This window comes from Wyeomyia smithii, chromosome 3, assembly GCF_029784165.1.
Source record: "Wyeomyia smithii strain HCP4-BCI-WySm-NY-G18 chromosome 3, ASM2978416v1, whole genome shotgun sequence".
NCBI classification, from domain to species: domain Eukaryota; kingdom Metazoa; phylum Arthropoda; class Insecta; order Diptera; family Culicidae; genus Wyeomyia; species Wyeomyia smithii.
In genome coordinates, this window is record NC_073696.1 from 174,129,930 (window position 1) to 174,151,796 (window position 21,867).

Sequence of the window (21,867 nt, forward strand, 5' to 3'; positions counted from 1 at the left end):
GGTGTCATTTAGAAAGCAATACACTCGCGGCCTTCGGCCTACTCGCTGTTCGAGCGAATGATGTCCTTACTCGCTACCGCTCGTTCGGACTTAAATAAGGGAAAGAAACTCTGTTTGAGTAGACCTAGCAAATCTGTAGATCAGTCGTTTTTGTGCAAGAGGCAGCCGCTTCCGACGGCGGGTCGGCGGCCGGCACGAACTGTGGAAACCACGGCAGCTTAGTGCCGCCACGTTTCCTTGCCCTCGATTATGCGTCTGCGCCGCATGATTTGAAAAAATATTATACCCAACCTAAACTCTTTAGGAATTTATTTACGTATGTAGTTCAAATACGTAGAGTAAAAAATATCTGAGTTAAATATAGAATTCATTGAATGACGCTTTTTGTCAATCATCAAGGGTGCAACATATTTTTCAATAGACTCTGCTGCGGAATGTATGTTGCAAATCCGGAACACATAGTCATGATGAGTGGATCTCATGCGATCATACAATATCGTATTCAGCCTCGCGTCCATTCGGCCTTGCGTTCATTCGGCCTCGCGTCCATTCGGCCTCGCGTCCATTCGGCCTCGCGTCCATTCGGCCTCACGTCCATTCGGCCTCGCGTCCGTTATGCCTTATGGCAGTATGCCTCGTATCCATTATGCCTCACATCCATTAAGCCTCGCGTCTGTATGCCTAGCATACTATGCCTAACATCCATATGCCTAGCGTCAATATGTCTCGTGTCCCGCACCCTTCGTGAATACGTAAATACAGGGGAGGTACTTAGCGAAGTGTTACACTGCGTGAGGCCACCATGCAAAATTGCGTTACGTCGGAGTGAAGGGGTATTAAGAATTGCCAAAGTACGCGTTACTTAATATATGAGTGTTCCCTTATCGGCTGTGATTTGCGGTATTTCTATAATCAGGAAAAAATCCAGCATACACAATCACTATCGGCGCGGTAAAAATTTCCTCGGCGGCGCGCCGAGTCCAAATCATCGGCGGCGGCGGCGTGCGTAAAAGTGTCGGCGGCGGCGGCGCGGCGTGGCGGCGCACAGGACTACCTACAACTACATTCGCTGTATTACGAAGACAGCTAATATACGTTTATTATGGTAAAGATTAGAGTAATAATAAATCATCTAACAATTTTGAAATGTAAAAAGAGATTCTGAATGAAGGGAAGGGAAGTAAATAAACCAAAAATTTGCAAGCATTCGCCGGCTCTCACTCTTCTATAAATGTGTATACACCATCAGCAGCAGCATTGCAGTTTTTCCTCGATTGCACACGAATAGAAATGTACGAACAAAAGTGTACCACTGAAATACGAATAATACCGCTGCAGTACGAATAGAAGTGTACCGCTGAAATGTACGAATAGAAGAGTACCGCTGCAATCATAGACGACGAGAGACCTGCGGTTCTTTACTTCACTGGTACTGTTGCTTTAACCGGCATGTTTTCTCTCGAGACATCAGTTTTTATTAGGTTCTGAAAGCAGTTTTAGAAATTGTTCAAGAATGAGGATTGTTTCAAACTTTTCGGAAAACTTTTACCTTCGAGACATCATATTAGTCTAAGCTCATGGAAGCAAAAATAAACTGACCTATTGGGACAGGGAGACTCTGTCAATTTTTATTTCGATATTGATACAGAGAATATCACAGGGAACGGATGGTGTCCATTCACGTCGCGACGTCTGTGCTAGGAATGCTCGCATGTAATTGGTTTATTGTTCGCGTAAATTTGTCATTGAAACTTTTTATCAATTTTACCGCTTAGCAAAAAAAATTAGAGTGATGACTAGCATATTACAAAATTGTTTTACATTTTATCTATCCAACAACATATTGGTAATTGATATCCATCATGTGGTTATGTTGTTATTAACGTTTGAAATCTGACGCAACATTTGCCGGTTTCATTTCCAATTTTACAGAATGCATCCCTGTATAATAAACAAAGACGTAGTCCCACGTCAAAAAACCTTCTTTTACTAAACAGTTTCCGAGTCTAGCGAAAATGTGCGTCTTGAACTGTCCTACAGATCAGACGTTTTTTCGGTTGCTTGTGGACTGGTCTTTGACTGCCTATAGCTTCAAAGTTTGTGTTTTGTCAGTGTGTCTTTTAAAGACTACCTGAAAGTTATTTCCCATCAGTCTTTCTCAAGACTACCTACTTATGAATTTAACATTTGTTTTAACTTTTTTCGTATCACCAGAAATAGCTGGACGGAAAAAGAAACCTCGCATCGCTGCGGGGAGGAAAAGAGAGGCATCTCTTTCTGACACTTCGAGTGTCTGTAGTGACAATCCTTTTGATATTTTGCCTGAGCAAGAACCTGGTGAAATGGAAGTTATTAATAATGAAACTATACAAAATATAAAATCTTTAAAAAAGGAAAAAGTTCCACCTATTGTGGTAACTATTTCTTCTGAATTTAATATATTCAAAAAGGAGCTTTCAACGTTTGTTTCTGACGTTAAAGTTACCTATCAAATTGGCCGTAGAGGTGAATGCCGCTTATTAGCCGACTCAGTAAAGGGTCGTGATCGTCTTGTTCAGTATTTAACTGACAACATGTACAAATTTTTTACATATGACACCAAGAACGCCAAGCCGTTCAAGGTTGTCTTGAAAGGTCTCACCAACGATCAAACCGTTGATGAGATCAAACTTACTTCAACAGAATTACTTGGCATAGCCCCTACCCAAGTAATTCTAATGAAACAAAAATCACGAGGCGAAAACAGTCAGAGAACTAGAATTTCCCTTGTTAATTATTTAATTCATTTTAACCGCAATGAGGTTAATAACTTAAAATTTTTTGAAAAAGCACATACTTTGTATAATGTGCGTGTAAAGTGGGAAATTTATAGGAAGTATGGCGGAGGTGAAAAGCATATCACCCAATGCCGTACTTGCCAACGTTATGGCCATGGTTCCAAATTCTGTAACATGGACCAAAAATGTCTTAATTGTGGAGACTCTTCTCACAAAAAGGACACATGTCCTGTGAAAGAGAGTAAAACTTTTCGCTGTGCGAATTGTAACGGCAACCATATGTCAAATTTTTATCAATGCCCAGTCCGTTTAGCAATTGTTAAGGCAAGGCAAGGTAAACAAAATTCAATATCTTAATGAAAACCAACTTCAAAACAAAATTCTCCAAGCGTACCAGTGACGCATAGTTTACCTACTCCTTTGCATACCCGTTTAACTTATGCACAGGTTACAGGTAGTTCGAACATTATACCGCCTAGTGTTGGTAGTTCGAGAATGACCGTTAATATGGGTAAGCAAAACACGCTAGAAAATAATTGTACACCTATTACTCCAGCTAATATTGCTGCCGAAAATATTTTTTCTATTGTCAACTGCCTGGGGCCTATTACGGCAGGTAAACTTTCTTTTTTGCAACAGGCAATGTTCGATCTTATGAACGCCATATTGCAGGCAAAATCAATGTTTGAAGCCATTCAAATAGGCACAAATTTTACTATTAAAATTGTTTCTAATTTAAAATTTAGCAATGATTTTAAATAAAACAATTAAAATATTAAATTGGAATGCTCGCTCATTGAAGGCCAATGAGAATGAGCTTTTTAATTTTTTAACAGTAAATAATGTGCATATTGCCATTATTACTGAAACATTTTTGAAACCTAACATAAAATTAAAATATGATCCCAATTACGTGGTTCATAGATATGATAGGATTCAGGGTTCCGGCGGTGGAGTTGCAATTGTTATTCATCGCCGAATCAAACATTGTGCTCTTCCCCATCTTGAGTCGAAAGTTATTGAAACATTGGGAATTGAAGTTCAAACTGAACTTGGGATTTTATTTATTGCCGCAGCATATTTACCATTTCAATGCACACGCGAGCTCAAAAATTATTTTAAAGGTGATTTACAAAAACTCACCAGAAATCGTTCGAAATTTTTCATAATCGGCGATTTTAACGCTAAACATCGTTCATGGAATAATTCTCAAAGTAATTCCAATGGCAAAATTTTATTCAATGATTGTTCTTCAGGATACAATTCTATTTTGTCTCCGAATAGTCCTACATGCTTTTCTTCTGTAAGAAACCCTTCAATAATTGATTTGGTGCTAACAGATCAAAGTCATGTATGTAGTGATTTGATCAAACATGCTGACTTTGATTCTGACCATCTTCCAATAACTTTTTCTTTATCACATGAATCAGTTTTAAACCCTATGAGCTCTGTTTTTAATTATAACAAGGCTAATTGGGAAAGATACAAAACTCATATTGAGAGAAATTTCAATAATGAGCTTGATTTGCAAAACGAAGTGAATATTGATTCCGCTTCGGAAGCATTAAAATGTGCAATTGTTGATGCCAGGAATTATTCTGTTCCAAAGGCTCAAGTAAAATTTAATTCACCAATAATTGACGAAAATCTTCAACTTCTAATTCGTCTGAAAAATGTCCGCAGACGTCAATATCAACGTTCTCGTGACCCTGTTTTTAAATTTTTTATAAAGATTTACAGAAAGAGATTAAACATAGATTTACTCTTCTGAGAAATCAAAATTTTGAGACTAAAGTTGAAAAATTGAAACCATATTCAAAACCTTTTTGGAAGCTGTCGATAATTCTTAAGAAACCTTCAAAGCCTATTCCAGTTTTAAAAGATGGTGAACGTTTTTTTGTATCCAATGAACAAAAGACTCAAAGACTTGCTCAGCAGTTTGAGAGTGTTCATAACTCAAATTTGAATTTTATGAGTCCAATTGAAAATGAAGTCACACGTCAATTTGATTTAATTTCTTCCCAGAATTTTTTACCTGCAGAAATAATTAAAACTAACTTGAATGAGATTAAACCAATAATTAAAAATTTCAAAAATATGAAAGCACCTGGTGACGATGGAATCTTTAATATACTAATCAAACATCTCCCTGAGAGCACAATGGAATTTTTAGTGAAAATTTTCAATTGCTGCTTCAAAATTGCATATTTTCCCAAATTATGGAAAAATGCAAAAAATACTCCAATTTTAAAACCGGATAAGAACCCAGCTGAAGTTTTCGACCAATCAGTTTGCTTTCTTCAATAAGTAAACTGTTTGAGAGAATTATTCTTAACAGAATGATGTCACACATCAACGAAAATTCAATTTTTGCAAATGAACAGTTTGGATTTCGCCATGGGCATTCCACAACTCATCAATTGCTCAGAGTTACTAATATGATACGAGCTAACAAATCTGAAGGTTATTCCACTGGAGCTGCTCTTTTAGACATAGAAAAAGCATTCGACAGTGTTTGGCATAAAGGTTTGATTGCGAAATTGCAAACTTGTAATTTTCCAATTTTCCTTATCAAAATTTAAAAAAAATTATCTTACTGATCGAACTCTGCAGGTTGTCTATCAGAATTCAAAATCTGATAGATTTCCTGTCAGAGCAGGTGTACCTCAAGGTTCAGTCTTGGGTCCAGTCCTGTACAACATATTCACTTCAGATCTTCCTGATTTGCCTCCAGGATGCACAAAGTCATTGTTCTGCGATGACACAAGCATTTCCGTAAAAGGAAAAAGTCTTCGTGTCATATGCAGTCGATTGCAGAAAAGTTTAGATATTTTTTCTTCCTACTTGCAAAAGTGGAAAATCTCTCCCAATGCTTCTAAAACTCAAATGATAATTTTTCCGCATAAGCCTAGGGCTTCTTTCCTCAAGCCAAACAATAATCACGTTGTCAAGATGAATGGGGTTATTTTAAGTTGGTCCGACAATGTTAAGTACTTGGGACTAACTTACGATAAAAAACTTATTTTCAAAGAGCACATTGAGAGTATACAAGCCAAGTGCATCAAATATACGAGATGTTTATATCCTCTCATTGACAGGAATTCTAAACTTTGTTTAAAGAACAAACTTTTGATTTACAAACAAATTTTTAGACCAGCAATGCTTTATGCTGTACCGCTCTGGTCAAGTTGCTGTCCAACAAGGAAGAAAACGCTCCAAAGGATTCAGAATAAAATTCTGAAAATGATTTTGAAGCGTCCTTCTTGGTTTGGTACACTCGAATTACATAGACTTACTGGTGTTGAACCATTAGAAGCTATGTCCAATAGAATTCTTTACAATTTTCGACAAAAATCGTTGCAATCCTCAATTGCTACGATAAGCTCTCTTTATAGCCAATAAGTTAGCAATTAAGTTAGTTATAAGTTTGATTCCCCTATTCTAACAAGTAGGTTTAAATCCCTACGAACGATAAGTCCTAATTGCGAAAGCAAACAAATCCTAATAATGAAAATTACAAATTTCTAACAGTATTGAGAAGTCACCATTTGTGATTGGACACACATACTCATTATTTACTAATATTTATCATAGATACTTAAGCTGCTAACAAATCCCCCCCCCCTCCCCTTAAAAAAGAGTCTAGCGAATGTTTCCTTCGAATTACATTATTTGTACAATTTGATTTTGAACAACAATATGCAAAATGTATTCTAGAAAGGAAAAATGAAAGCAAAATTTTTTATGGAAAGTAAAATTTAAGAAAACTAATTTTAACGCTTTGCAAAATATGCTGAATTTTAACTGTAGTAGAGATTCTCTACAACCGTAACTCTAGTGGAGATAGTAGAGATTCTCTACAATCGAAATGAGAGAATTTTTGCATCGAATCGTAAAAATGGATATAACGAGGATCCACAATTACACTCCTTAGTTTAATCGATAGTTAGTGGAGTAACTATTGCCTGGTAAGATTCGTTAGAAGCGCCCAAAAATGCAACAATCAGGTGAAGTTTGACATTTTTAGGATTTTTTGAGATTCGCAAGGCATAGGATATTCATCGACTATCTTGAACATGATAAAACTATCAACAAACTACAAACTACTTTCCATCCTTTTTATTCGCCTGATTTAGCCCCGAGTTACTATTTTCTGTTTCTAAGATTGTAAATGGATCTCTGGCAAGCGACTCCACTCGAAAGAAGAGGAAGTTGAAAACAAAAGACTATTTTGAAGAAATTGGCGTGCAGCACTGCAAAACTGGCATTGAAATGCCAAATGACCAGCTAGCTGGCATCGCGCCATGTTTTAAGAGCTAACATCTCGAGCTAAACAAATGTCAAAAAGTTTTGTTATGGTTCGTTTCGCATACCTATTCGTTTCGAGGGAATGTGCTATGAGATATAACATTGAGTACAACATAGAAACGTCAAATCTAATGTTTCTGCTTTTTTCTGTTTTCATGCTTGTGTTTTCTGTAGATACGAAAATCTCGCCGTTCCTTTTATTTTCAAACGAAAAGCTAGTATTAAAAAGTAAAAAGTATTATAAAATATATGTCAGAAAGTTTCGTTGTGATGAAACGCTTTGAATCTTCGTGCGGTAGCGTTTTCAATGGTGTCAAGTCAAGTGACGCTCAACTGGAAACTCAATCATAATCTGAATCGGTGCACTACTTGGTTGAACTTAATCGCGAATGCTATTCAAAAAAATATGATTCTGATAAGATAAACTTTACTGCAGTCCGAATATGTTCGAAACACTTTTACGTTAGTGATTTTTATTACAAGAACGGAAAGAAAATGCTGATAAAACTTTAATCGGTCATTTTTGAAGGTGTAACTTTTCCGACAGGAGATGAACCCTCTGAGAGGTACGATACTAATGTTTGTTCATGATAACCCCGCTGATAACGATGATTTTTTCATTTACATTGAACTTCACGATTCAGGATTTGAGGAAATTCTAGAGAACCAACACACATCTCCTGACGAGAGTAAATTGAGCATCGCATCAGTTCCAAAACGTAAAGAGTACTTCTGGTGCTTTCATGTGCATTCCACGAGGTATTTAGTATAAGTAATATTTTTGGGCTATACAATTTATGTGATGCGTTATTAGAGTCTTATGATATGTTTGAGATATTAAAAAATATATCGGAAAGTTCAGGAGCAACTTTCACGATTGAGGAGAATATTGAGCAATATGCAGTTACTTCTTAACAAGGTTGCTTCAAAAAAGTTGATGACGGGTGCCGGTTTTACTTTATCGGAGGCAGGTAAAAGCTGTTTTGAATACTAGCGTGTAGTACGCAGTAGTATCATCATTTTCTCAAGAAATATTCGCGTTTAACAGATTTTATTCGAGAAATTAAATCACGCAGAAATCAGCAGATTTGCAGTGATGAATTAAAAAGCTTTGCTACCACACTTTATTTCTACTCACCAAAAGCATACTCCTATGTTTGAAACGTGTTCAATAAGACACGACCGCACTCTCGATTCATAATTAGGTACCTAATACCAAAGCATCAATGGGGAACCGTGTTCGTCTGAAGCGTATCTGAATAGTTTGCCGCAGTTCGACTTAGGTTTGACACCTTTTAACTTTTCGCTTCGTGATGTGATGTTGCAACTACAATCTATCGATGGTTCCAAAGGCGCTGGTCCTGATTGTCTACCACCTATCTTCTTTAAAAACTGTGCTGAGTCGCTTGCATTGCCTGCAAGGATCATTTTCAACAGGTCAATATCCGAGGGAAGCTTTCCCAGTCGTGGAAATCAGCAGCAATTGTTCCCGTTCATAAGGCAGGCAGTATTCACGACGGAAAAAACTATCGAGCTATATCCATACTGAGCTGCTTACCGAAAGTGTTCGAAAGCCTGGTCCACGATTCGCTCTACCCAAAAGTTCAGCACGTTATATCCGAATGGCAGCATGGTTTTGTCAAAAAACGTTCGACGACCACTAACCTGATGGCATATGTTTCTTCGCTGATTTGCGCATTGGATAAGCGTCAACAAGTCGATGCTATTTACGTTGATTTCGCCAAAGCGTTCGATAAAGTGCCTTACCTTCTGCTGGTAACAAAGCTACGGAAAATGGGATTGCCGGACTGGCTCACGAAATGGATATCGTCGTACCTCAACGAGCGCAGCGCGTATGTACGTATAGGCGAAACATGTTCTTTGCCGTTTATGTTACATTCGGGTGTGCCCCAGGGAAGCCATCTTGGACCTCTATTGTTCATTTTTCTTGTCAACGACTTATGTTCAATCATACAATCTCCCAAGTACATGTTTGCTGACGATCTCAAATTTTTTCGAGCAGTTCCGTCTACTCTTGACTGCTGTGCTACCCAAGCAGATATTGACACCTTGTTAAACTGGTGCACTCTTAATGGTATGGAAGTGAACGTGCGAAAGTGTAACGTGATTTCGTTTTGCAGAAAAAGGCATGTCACGTTGTTCGACTACAGGATGTCACAAATGGGATGGGAAAATGGGATTGCCGGACTGGCTCACGAAATGGATATCGTCGTACCTCAACGAGCGCAGCGCGTATGTACGTATAGGCGAAACGTGTTCTTTGCCGTTTATGTTACATTCGGGTGTGCCCCAGGGAAGCCATCTTGGACCTCTATTGTTCATTTTTTTTGTCAACGACTTATGTTCAATCATACAATCTCCCAAGTACATGTTTGCTGACGATCTCAAATTTTTTCGAGCAGTTCCGTCTACTCTTGACTGCTGTGCTACCCAAGCAGATATTGACACCTTGTTAAACTGGTGCACTCTTAATGGTATGGAAGTGAACGTGCGAAAGTGTAACGTGATTTCGTTTTGCAGAAAAAGGCATGTCACGTTGTTCGACTACAGGATGTCACAAGCTAGTATCAACCGAGTCAGTACTGTGAAGGATTTAGGCATTCTTCTCGATGCCAAGTAAAATTTTGCTCAGCACATTGCAGCTACAACCGCAAAGGCCTATTCTGTACTTGGGTTCATCAAGAGAAATACGCAACAATTTAACGATGTATATTGTTTGAAATCACTGTACTGTGCCCTTGTGCGCAGTATTCTTCAGTATGGGGCGCTTGTACGGGCACCTTATCATGCTGTACATATCAACCAAATCGAACGTATTCAGCGCCAGTTTCTTCGATTCGCTTTGCGTATGCTGCCGTGGAATGATCCAGTACGACTGCCACGCTATGAGCATCGCTGCTCTCTTATAAGACTACAAACTCTGACAAGCAGGAGAACAACGCTACAACGTCTCTTCATTTTCGATCTTTTAGAAAACAACGTAGACAGCTCAGAATTGCTCAGCAAAGTCCAGTTCAACGTACCACAAAGGCTTACTCGGCGACGTGATTTTTTCCGGATTTCCAGATACCGCACTGTTTTTGCTCGAAACAATCCATTTGAAGTGTGTTGTTGTAGTTTTAACATTGTTTCTGACGTGTACGATTTTAACATGACCAAATCGATGTTTAGACTTAGAATAAGTAGTTTTTAGAAATGTCTGTACGATTTTATTTCGAAGACTTATAAATAAATAAATAAATATAATTCAGGAAACATAGGACATGCTAAGAAATAAAGCATCGGATATGAAAATTCAAGGAAAAAGTACTGCTTCATAGACGAAATGGCCATATGCCAGCAGGTGATTTGGAACGAGCAATCAAAGCAACTAGAAGGTATAGTCCAGCTTCATTCAATACGAGGAACCAACTTATCGCTGCTCGAACAGACAACTGCTGCGAGGGAATCACCTTAAAGATTCCTGAATGATTCCAATAGCTTACTTTTTAGTTAATGGTATGACTGCAGAAGAGAAGAAAGGCATCATAAATACTGTACTGACAATCATGATGCCGGTGTAAAGACAGTTGCATTTACTTTTGATGGTACGCGCAAACGCTCTAGACTGCGACATTTGTGCACAATCGATTCTACTCAAAACCTTCTTCCAGTATCCTACAACAGAACACAACGTGTATGTGGTATCACTCGCAAATGGTTTGGATTACTCAGAACGGTTGTGTATCAAAACACCAAGGGTCTTAACCCTCTAGTGCCCAGTGTAATTTCTAGACGGGCTTCAGTAAAATCACTATGAATCATTATAAACACTTTCTAAATATTTATTGAAGCTTTTTAGAGGCTTGACTGAAGCCCGCCAAATGGCGGCATTGGGCACTAGAGAGTTAAACTTGCTCCCAACCTTCGTGATCAACACATTTTCTTCGAGAAATCCAAGATGAATGTGTTGCTGGCTGTACAAGTTGTCAGTAATAGTATTGCTAGGACACTCGAAGATTTAAAAGCCATTGAGCCAGGTTTTTTAAGATTGTTCAAGATGGTGGAGTTTTTGTCGTTGTGCAACGATTTATTCGATATAACCAACAGTATGGAATAAAAAACGCACAAGATTTCAAAAAGCCGATGTCCACTGAAAATTTTGATCTCTACCATGAAGCGTTCAAGTATATTGAAAGCTATATAAAAACCTTTCAACTTTCAGATCAAATATGTTAGCGGCAATTCAGTCAGGATCGCCTGGAACATTTTTGTTTTTGGCTCGAATAATAACCCCAATGCAGTTCAATTCAAAGCCAACTGCATGTATACAACAAGATTGAGAAAGGGAAGTTTAGGAAAGTTTCAATAATACTCATTTGTTGCATATTACAAAAGCAGCGCAAACCTAAGATAGATATCAGCCTCAATGCACCTCTTCCAGAGCCTAATTTTGGCCAAATGATCTGCACCAAGTTTATTATACATGCTTGTTTAAACACAGCTCAAAACCAACTAACTAAAATACTACAAGGTCTGCAGCCCTAGTTACTCTTGTATGAACTTGTTATTTTTGGAATTTACTCTTTCGATATTATGCCGGTCACGATTATTCAGTGAATATCGAAGATAAAATGAAATAAAAATTAATTATAAATTATAACAGTTGCAAAAATGTTCATCTCTTGTTGAGTAATTAATTTTTTTATGGTAACTATATTCATGAGATAAACTTTTAATCAGCAGCAGTATTGCATTTTTCCCTTGATTGTACGAGAATAGAAGTCCTGTAACGCTACAATGATAGACGACGAGAGACTAGCGGCGCTCTGCTCCACATATACTGTACGGTACTGTTGCTTCTACCAGCATGTTTTCTTTCGAGACATCAGTTTTTATTACGCTCTAACAGCAAGTTTAGAAATTGTTCAAGAAAAAGGGTTGCTTTAAACTTATCGAGAAACCTTTACCCTTCGAGACATCAAATTAATCTAAGTTTATGAAAGCAAACATAAATGACCTATTGGGACGGGGAAATTTTGTCAATTTTTTTAATTGACACAAAAAATATTACAGGGAATGGTTGGTGTCTATTCATGTCGTCTGCGCTAGGAATGCTCGCATGTGATTGGTTCATTGTTCACGTAAATTTGTTCTCGAAACTTTCTATCAATTTTACCGCTTTGCAATGAAATAATTGTGATAACTAGCGTATTATAAATTTGACCAAAGTTTTATCCAACCAACAACATATTGGTTAATGTTATGGAAATGCAATGAAAACTTATGCTATAGAAGTACTCCGAAAGTTGTTGAGCTTAAATGCCAAACATGCACACACAGTGTCGATCGAAATGCTTTGGAATCTATTGTTACACTCTGCAAGACAGCTGAGTTTGATAAGTTCACTGTAAGTTAAATGCTATTACCTAAAACATCATACCAAGAAGACTGGCATCTCTGGATCGATCCCATACAAATGACAATGATATGATGTTTTTGCTATCACTAAGAAAAAACTGTTTTATCTTTACTTGATATAGTTTGTGACCGTCTTTCATTCATATAGTGCAACAGAATTCAATGTTTTGCGGGTAAGCGAGCGTTTCTAACCTGATCCATTTCTCTTCGACGACTTTCTCATTCAAAAACTCAGCTTTTAAAACATTTCTAACTGATTCTTGATCAACGGATCAAAAATTAATTCCATCTTCGACGTAATAAAGTAGCTCGTATCCTGTTTGTAATAGCTACGGGCGGCGATCGAAAAAAGCCGATGAAAAAAAGTAGGAGGAAAGTATCCAAGACACGAACGAATAGTTGACGTAGGACTACGAAAGTTTAATATTTCTTTTTGAAACTACAGGCTCTGTTTAATTTGAGCACGTTTTTCTTTTGGCGCACATGTCCCAAAAACGAGCGATTATGTTTAATTATATTTTTATTTTTATTTTTTTTTAACCAATTTAAACTCAACTTTTGCCAAAAGAAAAGTATTTTAGTTTTTTATGTTGCCGAAGCGGATGACCGGAACTGGTAACACTGTTCCGGAGATATGACCGGTAATTCCGGTATAATAATAATTATGACTAAAGCAGTACTAAGAACTGTACTATGCCTCTAATTACTCGGGTAGCCATATCAAGAATATAGGTCGTCATAGGCCACATGCGGACCTATCCCCATTGAGTTCCGGATACTCCCAGATCATTGAGCCTAAACTCATCACATTACACCTCTAACGACTATCTACTGTTAAGGTCGTAATACTCGGAAAGTTGTCAAAATCGAACGGAGTCTGTATTTTGAGTATTTATTAGCAGCACTCTGTTTAAAAAAAAAATCTTTTTCAATTTGATGAATACCTTTCATCCTATTACAGTCTATTTTCTTCAATACGCAAAAAGGTAATCTTTCATACAGATCTTAATTGAGTACGATTTAGTAGAAAGTAAACTTCCTTATATTGTTTTGTGAAAGATGGCTCACTCGCCGAATACAAAGCAGCATCATGCAACTGTCTGTATCTCACAACTGCCTAGCATATATAAGTTGATGGGAAAAGTAACGATAAAGAATTACAGTGTCAAGTGGAAAATGAAGATTTAAAGAAATTTTGAAATTGATATATAGAATTTTATGAACAACATTCAACTCAGGTCAATTCAAACATTTTATCGAATACACTAAGGTCGCTTTTTTACGCATTTTTTACGCGGATTCCGGAATTTACGTGTTTTTGACGTGGATTCCGGAATTTACGCGGTATTTTGTTTTTGCACGGATTTCGATTTCTCTTCGCTCGGATTGCAGAATTTACGCGGTTTTTTTACGCGGCACGTATCACCCGCGTAAAAAGCGGCTTCAGTGTATCTACTAGAATCTTGAAGAGAATTAAAATAAAAAAATCCAATAAAACTGACAAATATATGGATTTATATGTATATATGTAAAAAAATGTCCTTTTCATCCCTTTCGCAATGATGGGTTGGTTGGAGATGTTCGATTTAAAATATCATGTGTTGCAGCAATTTTAATCAGGTAAATTTTAACGACAAACCAGACGGTCGAATTGAACATGTTTTTGGTAATTCTAATATAATTCTTGATTTAGACAACCATCTCTGATTGTGATATGTCAATGATATCAATTTATCTAAAAAACTATGAGCTCTCGAATAAAATTAAAAACCATATGGTAGGCACCGATTCAAAAATCATATTTTCTGAAAGAAATCAATATTGGGGCTGAGTTCAATATGGCGACCGCCCACTTCGATATTTGCAAAAAAAGCCCCAACTTTTCCCTTTCGAAAGAAATGTCGGTTTAAGCAGTTTTATAGAGAAATTCAAAAAATTTAAAAAAAAAATATTTCCAGTTAACGAGGGGTTCATCAATCAGATCAACCAAATGTAGTTTTTTAACTTATTCGGATTGGGCTTCCAAAATAACATAACTTGAATCGGTTTCAATGTAAATGTAAATGTAAATAGTGGGCCGGTCTCAGCCGGATTTGCTCAAATCCTGCAATCACACGTTCAATGACACTAAAAAATGATTAGAAGCGCTGTAAATTGCGTAAATGCTTAACTGGTGCGTTTTGTACAGTTCTTCCATAGTTGAGAGAGGGTGGCTGAACGTAGAAGTTTTTCCAACTTATCGTGGGCACCTTGGTCTTTTATGTTATTTTTGCCAACAGACAAATGAAGCATATGTAATTGTGGGTCTAACAATAGCCGAATAAATCCAATTGATCATTTTCGGTTTCGGTTCCTTTGTGTTTTTTCCTTTGTGTAAACTGGATTTGATTTGTTAATTTAAGATATTTATTAGCAATAGGATGTTTCTTAATATAGGAAAAATGAGTTGAACACTTCTATCTTCTTACAATATGGGGTAAATCATATCTTAGACAAACATATTTTTATTTCCTCAATTTAACGTTAATGTATATACCATTGCATTTTTATAAATAACATAGCATTTAAAAATGCTTATTATACACCGTTAATTTTTTTGCAATCTAAAAGGCTTACTCTTTCATGCCGTCATTGTTTTCCTGATCGCTGTTGAAACCGCAGAACGAGTCACTGTCGGTTGTGTTTTCATCGTCACCAAGAAAATAATCCGAACTATTGGAGGTTGTTGAATCCACATTTGCCGTTTGCAAATGATGCTGGTGCTGGTGGTGATGTAAGGATGGACCATCAAACAGATGTCGGCTCATAACAGCCTCGAAATCGAATGTATCCATCGAAAACATTCTGGCTGAATTACACTAGATCGCTACACTTCTTAAGACTAACGTACAACAAACAATGACTAGATAATGGTATTTTCACTGTCGTTATTTTGACTTGAATTTTCACATGATTGCACGTGCCACCTGCCACTAAAGGTTCGTTGTTAGTGTTCTTCGAATCCGTGACACACACGTGGCTTAGACAAATAAAGAAATTATCAACTGATTTGCCATCTTTAAATCACTCCAATCGGAGGATTGCCGCTAGCGAGGCACAATAGCCACGTGCACTCTATTAGCTGGTAGCTTTTACAGCTTGCTCGGTTTTAATAGCTTCCGGTACCGCGCCAACAGACGAACTGACAGTGAAGCAGTCTAGCCAGGGACCAATCAACATTTCCCCTGCTAGCACGAGTTCATTTTCGTCGTGAACGCAAGAGAGTTTTATTTTCGAGAGGAACGTTGAGAGAGAATTACTTTCGGCAAATTGTGTGATATGTGCATGCTATTTAGTTTATGAAGTCAGGATGCATCAAAAGAGGGTTAGATTTTCTATGTGACAACATCACAAAGTATTGTGCATACATTGAATGGAAAATTGTCTTTTAAATTTTGACCAAACCATATATTATAAAGGTTATCTCTATTTAGTAATATGAATTAAGAGTTAGATGTTTGCGAAGGTATAAAAAGTATTTTTAAAGACTAGGGCTTCTTTTTTCAAGCCAAACAATAATCATGTTGTCAAGATGAATGGATTTATTTTAAGTTGGCCTGACTAATTTACGATAAAGAATTAATTTACGATAAAGAACTTATTTTCAAAGAGCACATTGAGAGTATACAATAGGGTGTCCCAAAAAAAAACGATGTTGAAAAAGTCAAGGTGCTCAGCCCTAAATTGAAAGATAATGTTATTTATAGTATTTTTGTAGAACATTTCGACTTTCTAAAAAATTGATTTATGAAAAAATGACTTTTTTCAGCTACAAACCCACTCTTTTGCACTTTTTTCAATACTGTTCGATTCTCAAAATTTTCCATATATTTTTTTATTTTTGTGGGGTTGTTTTTGAATGTTTTGCATGGTTTGGTTCAGCATTTCATTCAGTTTTATGACTCCCAGAGCCTAATAAACATCACAAGAAAAAATAATTTTTCTAATAAGTTTTATATAAAACCCTACAAAACACAAATAAAAAAAAATGTGATCAAAAACTGAAATTTTCATTGCGAAGCGGGATTTCCGACGAAAGTTTACATGCAAAAATATACTTGATATCTTATCAGGGAGCTGAGATATTGGCATTTTTATGTGATGGAAAACTATGCATTTTAACAAATATGTTGAATAACTGTTTTATTTTGGGAGATAAAAAACAACAATGTTAAGAAAACAAATGCATTTTCAGATGGCTGATAACTTAGTAGAAGGTTTAAAATTTGTGAAAAAAGTTAGAACGGAAATTGTGATTTTTGGTGCCTTCTATTTGAAAACTCAATGGTGCTCGTAATATATAAGAGATAGAAACATGATGTCTTCGGTAAAGTTTCTTGTTTTAATATAACCTAAAACTTTGTCGAAGACACCGTGCGTCTATCTTATTTTGATTAAAAAGTAAATTTTTTATCTCATTCATAGGTGGATTGATCACCCATCTTTCTACATTAAAAGATGCATTTTTAAATATCCTGAAACTCATCCGAACATACCTTATGGCTATAATCATCATTTGAATCACAATTTAGGAAATTATACGCACAAACGGTAAAATAAAATACTGTGCAATAGAGATATTGAGCTTTAGTGGCATTTTTGACAAAATGCATAGTTTTCCATCACATGTAAAAAAAGCAAAGCCTTGGTGCTACATTCCGATTCGGAACTTGCCCTTCTGTTTACTATACACAGACTTCGCAGCCAACCGTCAAGTGTACAGGACAATTGCGGGGCTAGCGCTACGATCCTACTGACACTAACAGTCTCTCCCAAGTCGAGACTCGAACCTACGACGACTGGCTTGTTAGGCCAGCATCGTACCTCGAGACCAGCTAGGGAGGCCACCACATGTAAAAACGCCAATATCTCAGCTCCCCGATAAGATATCAAGGATCTTTTTTCATGTAAATTTTCGTCTTGAATCCCGCTTTGCAGAAAAAAGTTCAGTTCTTGATCAAAAAAATTTTTTATATGTGTTTTGAAGGGTTTTATCTGAAAATTATAAGAAAAATTCACTTTTTTGTGATGTTCAATGAGCTCTGTGAGTCAAATAATTGAACGCGATGCTGAACCAAACCATGCAAAATATTCAAAAACAATCCCACAAAAATAAAAAAATATATGGAAAAATTTAGGAATCGATCAGAGTTGAAAAAAGTGCAAAAGAGTGGGTTTGTAGCTGAAAAAAGTCATTTTTTCATAAATCACGTTTGGGCAACCTGAAAACAATTTTTTAGAAAGTCGAAATGTTCTACAAAAATGCTATACATAACATTATCTTTCAATTTAGGCCTTGACTTTTTCAACATCGATTTTTATTTTGGGACAGCCTAGTGTACAAGCAAAGTGCATCAAATATACGAGATGTTTATATCCTCTCATCAACAGGAATTCTAAACTTTATTTATAGAATAAACTTTTGATTTACAAACAAATTTTAAGACCAGCAATGCTTTATGCTGCACCGATCTGGTCAAGTTGTTATATAACAAAGAACAAAACGCTTCAAAGGATTCAGAATAAAATTCTGAAAATGGTTTTGAAACGTTCTCCTTGGTTTGGTACACTCGAATTACATAGACTTACTGGTGTTGAAACATTATAAGCTATGTTAAATAGAATTATTAACAATTTTGGACAAAAATCGTTGCAATCCTCAATTGCTACGATAAGCTCTTATAATCAATAAGTTAGCAATTAAGTTAGTTGTAAGTTTTTTTCACTTTTTTGACAAGGTGGTTTAAATCCCTGCGAATAATAAGTCCTAATTGCGAAAGCAAACAAATCTTAACAATTAAAATTACAATTTTCGACCAGTGTTGAAAAGTCACCATTTGTGATTGGACACATATACTCATTATTTGCTAATATTTATCATAAATATTCAAGCTACTTACAAACCCCCCATTGAAAAAAAGTATTTTCTGTTATTATATATATATATATATATATATATATATATATATATATATATATATATATATATATATATATATATATATATATATATATATATATATATATATATATATATATATATATATAATATCATATATATTTATATTGTCTAATCAGTTTTATATCTATATCATGTTTTGAGTAGATGCAATCCAATCCAAATAACATTGTAAACATTGTACGGTTACAAGTACAAGTACGAACCTAGTAGGTATCACTGCCTCTCTAGTAGTTGAAGTATATTCAGATGTTTCTCTTTGCAAACATTTTAATCAATGTAATGGAAACGCCAGTCTTCCTAACGATTAAGAAAATCTGTATTTCAATATTCGATTTTCCGCAAAATATGAAAGCTACAGATACATACGTTAATATTTGTGCAAAACATATCCATTCAGTAAATACAGAATTAGAGTATTTGAAAAACACCATTTCGAATATCAAAAACTTTAAACGCGTGTTCCTCGTAACGAAGTTTTTCGCCTCTTGGTTTAATCAATTAAACCGATTCACTTCGGTCAAAATTTGATTTGAAAAATATAATGTCATATACTTGTTATGAGGAAGCACACAAATTCCACATTTCTCTATTTTTGGGTTACAGCTTATAGAGAACTTCATACAACTTATAGAGAATTTCATACATTATCCATAACGAATTTTGATTTCAGCTCACAACGCGTGATTTTTTTTCACCCTGATGTCAGTGTGGGACTCTAAACAGAGCTAACTCGATGGTCCCCCGGTGAGAAAAAAGAAGAAAAGGGTGTTGGGGAAGGTCCAAACGAGCCACACTGGAAAAAGATATGTTACAAACAACGTAAGAGATAATATGAGTTATTTTTTTATTAACTAAAAATGTTTTTTAAAAATTATTAACTAAGTTAACTATCATAAACTAGGTCTATGTTGCACTGCTATTCAACTCGAACTGACGATCCCAGAACTGCGACCAAGAATGACTATCCAGTGCATTGTTATGGAATGCACTTGCCAGACAAAACACAGCTGCAGATAGTAGAATCGTACTCGTGGCGTGTGAATTGATGTGGTATGCCGTGGATCCGCTAACTCTTCCCCCTTTTAGATACTTTGCCCTCAAAGTTTTTGATTCTTCTTTCTGAAGTAGCCATATTCAAATAATTGTTGAGTTCTTGTAATCTTTCATCTGTAACATCCGGGAATGATTTTCGTGTTTCTTCTGGAGCAGAGGGTTTTTGTGATTCAGTTAAAACAACTTTGATTTTAGTTGTTTTGAATATTTTTGTCATAGTAATGTAAATTACAACTGTAATTATGATGATTACGATTGTACCGATGCTTAAAGTTCCAAATATATTTACTTTCCATTTTAGAGACTCATTCTGTAAATAAACATGTTTAAACATGTTTCTGTGATTTAAAGTTAAGTTTGATGAATATTCTGGAGGTGGAATATCTACAACATTTTGTTCATGAATGATTAATCCGGTTGTAGGTCTATATGGATTTTTATCGATTTCAATGATAAAATTTGTGTATATATTGTCGTCCAAATATATTTCGCATTGTTCGAATTGTATCAAAAATGATCCTTTTAGTTCCTGAGTATGACTGCTACAATTGGATTGTAATTTCATGTGGACATTGTTGAGTAATATGATAACATCGTTAATTTTTTTGGTGATTCCTGTTGAATAAACTTTTTTCGTAACTGCAATTGGCATGTTTTATTTTTGTCAACTTGCTTATGCATTGATTTGGTGATCTCATTCTTTCAGTGTCGCAAATAAAAATATTTGATTCCTCTGGACATTTATCTCGAGTTTCAAAGATATGTGTTTCATTCTTAATTATAAAATTATAATTTATAGAAACTCTTTCTTCGTTTTGGACAAGTGCTTCTATAAATTCGTAGTCGTATTCTTCTTTGGATAATTGCGGTACTTTTACCATGTACATTATATGTGTATTATTCATAATGACATGTGCTATTGATTTTGATAATAATTCTTCATAAGAATTGACATTGATATGTGCTTGCTCCAGAATCGACTTGGCTTTTATGAAATCTTTGAGAGATAGAATTTGACTGCTTGGAATTCCATGTTTAGCTAATAAAATAGCATCTTCCAATATTTCAATTTGATGTTGTATGGCATCTATGTTGATTAATATTGTAATGAGGTTTAATTCTATTACATGCTGATGTTCAAATTTGTAATCTAATTCGAGGAGATCGTTAGTGATCTTACTTATGTGTTGGATTCTTTTATTCATAGCTTGATTGATAATTACTTGACCATTATTATTCTCAATCAATTTGTTCGTAGTGTCATTGATTGTTTTTAAATCATCTGCATCAGGCGTTCCGGCTATCCACTTCCAAACTGTTCCAATTTTGTCCCATCGTTTGATACGGTGTTTTTCCGGGTTGATTTTCGCGAATGTTTGTTGTAACAGAATATTCTTTTTTTGTAATAGTTTGTATAAATGATTGTTGTACATTTTTGTGTTCACTAATTTATCAAAATTATCAACTGTTTGTTCGAAATTATATAATTCAATTGATTGCATAATTCTAACATAACCAAGTTTTATTTTTGCTCTTCCCAAATAAACAACGGCTATTGGATTGTTATTTAAGTCATGAATCCGTATATCTCCGTATACAAATGCGAAACAAATATATCTGTAAATATAATATAAGTATAAAATCATATTGTTATTCTTCATTTTCATATAACTATTTTTCTTAAGTTTGATTTGTGAATCTTTCTTCCTTGTTCATCTAGAACATGAGTTTTATAGTTTTCCATAATTCTTATTTTTTTATAACGTGGTTCTCGTTTTGATATTGAATTATTTTTTTCATAAGCATAACTCATTAAAGGAAAATCTATATAACTAGGTTCTGTAATTGTATTATTTTTCTTCTCGTATAATTTTATTATTCTACTTAAATTTTCTTGTTTTTGTGTAGCAAAATCTTGTATTGATAAATTATCTCTTTTAACACCTGTGTAAACATTTTTGGGTGTATCTTTTGTAAATGAGTGTATTGTATTATTATATTTATGAACTGCGAGCTGAATCAAATCAATTATTGGTAACTCATTCACTGCACTCTCATTCCTAATACATCTGACAATTTCGCGAATCGTTGAATGCACACGTTCGATTTGACCATTTGTTTCTGAATGGTTTACTGGAGTTTTGAAAATTTGAATACCCAAATTTTTTTTTTGTTGTTCAATTATTACTGAAGTAGAAGTCCTCTCATTATCAATTACAATCATAGCGGGGACATCCCAATCATAAAGCAACTGCACCAATGGTCCTTGTACATCTACTATTAATCTTGATTTTATTGGCTTGACTT

The 21,867-nt window shown here is 35.4% G+C and overlaps 1 protein-coding gene across 1 annotated transcript in view; it reads right to left on the reverse strand.

The window, feature by feature from the left end:
• LOC129732042 (pancreas transcription factor 1 subunit alpha) overlaps positions 1-15,697 on the reverse strand; it is a 31,540-nt gene extending 15,843 nt beyond the window's left edge. Inside the window, exon 1 of the mRNA XM_055692509.1 lies at positions 15,123-15,697. Within this exon, the coding sequence (XP_055548484.1) occupies positions 15,123-15,349 (227 nt within the window). The 5' untranslated portion in view covers positions 15,350-15,697. The remainder of the gene's footprint in view (positions 1-15,122) is intronic.
• Positions 15,698-21,867: the final 6,170 nt, after the last annotated feature.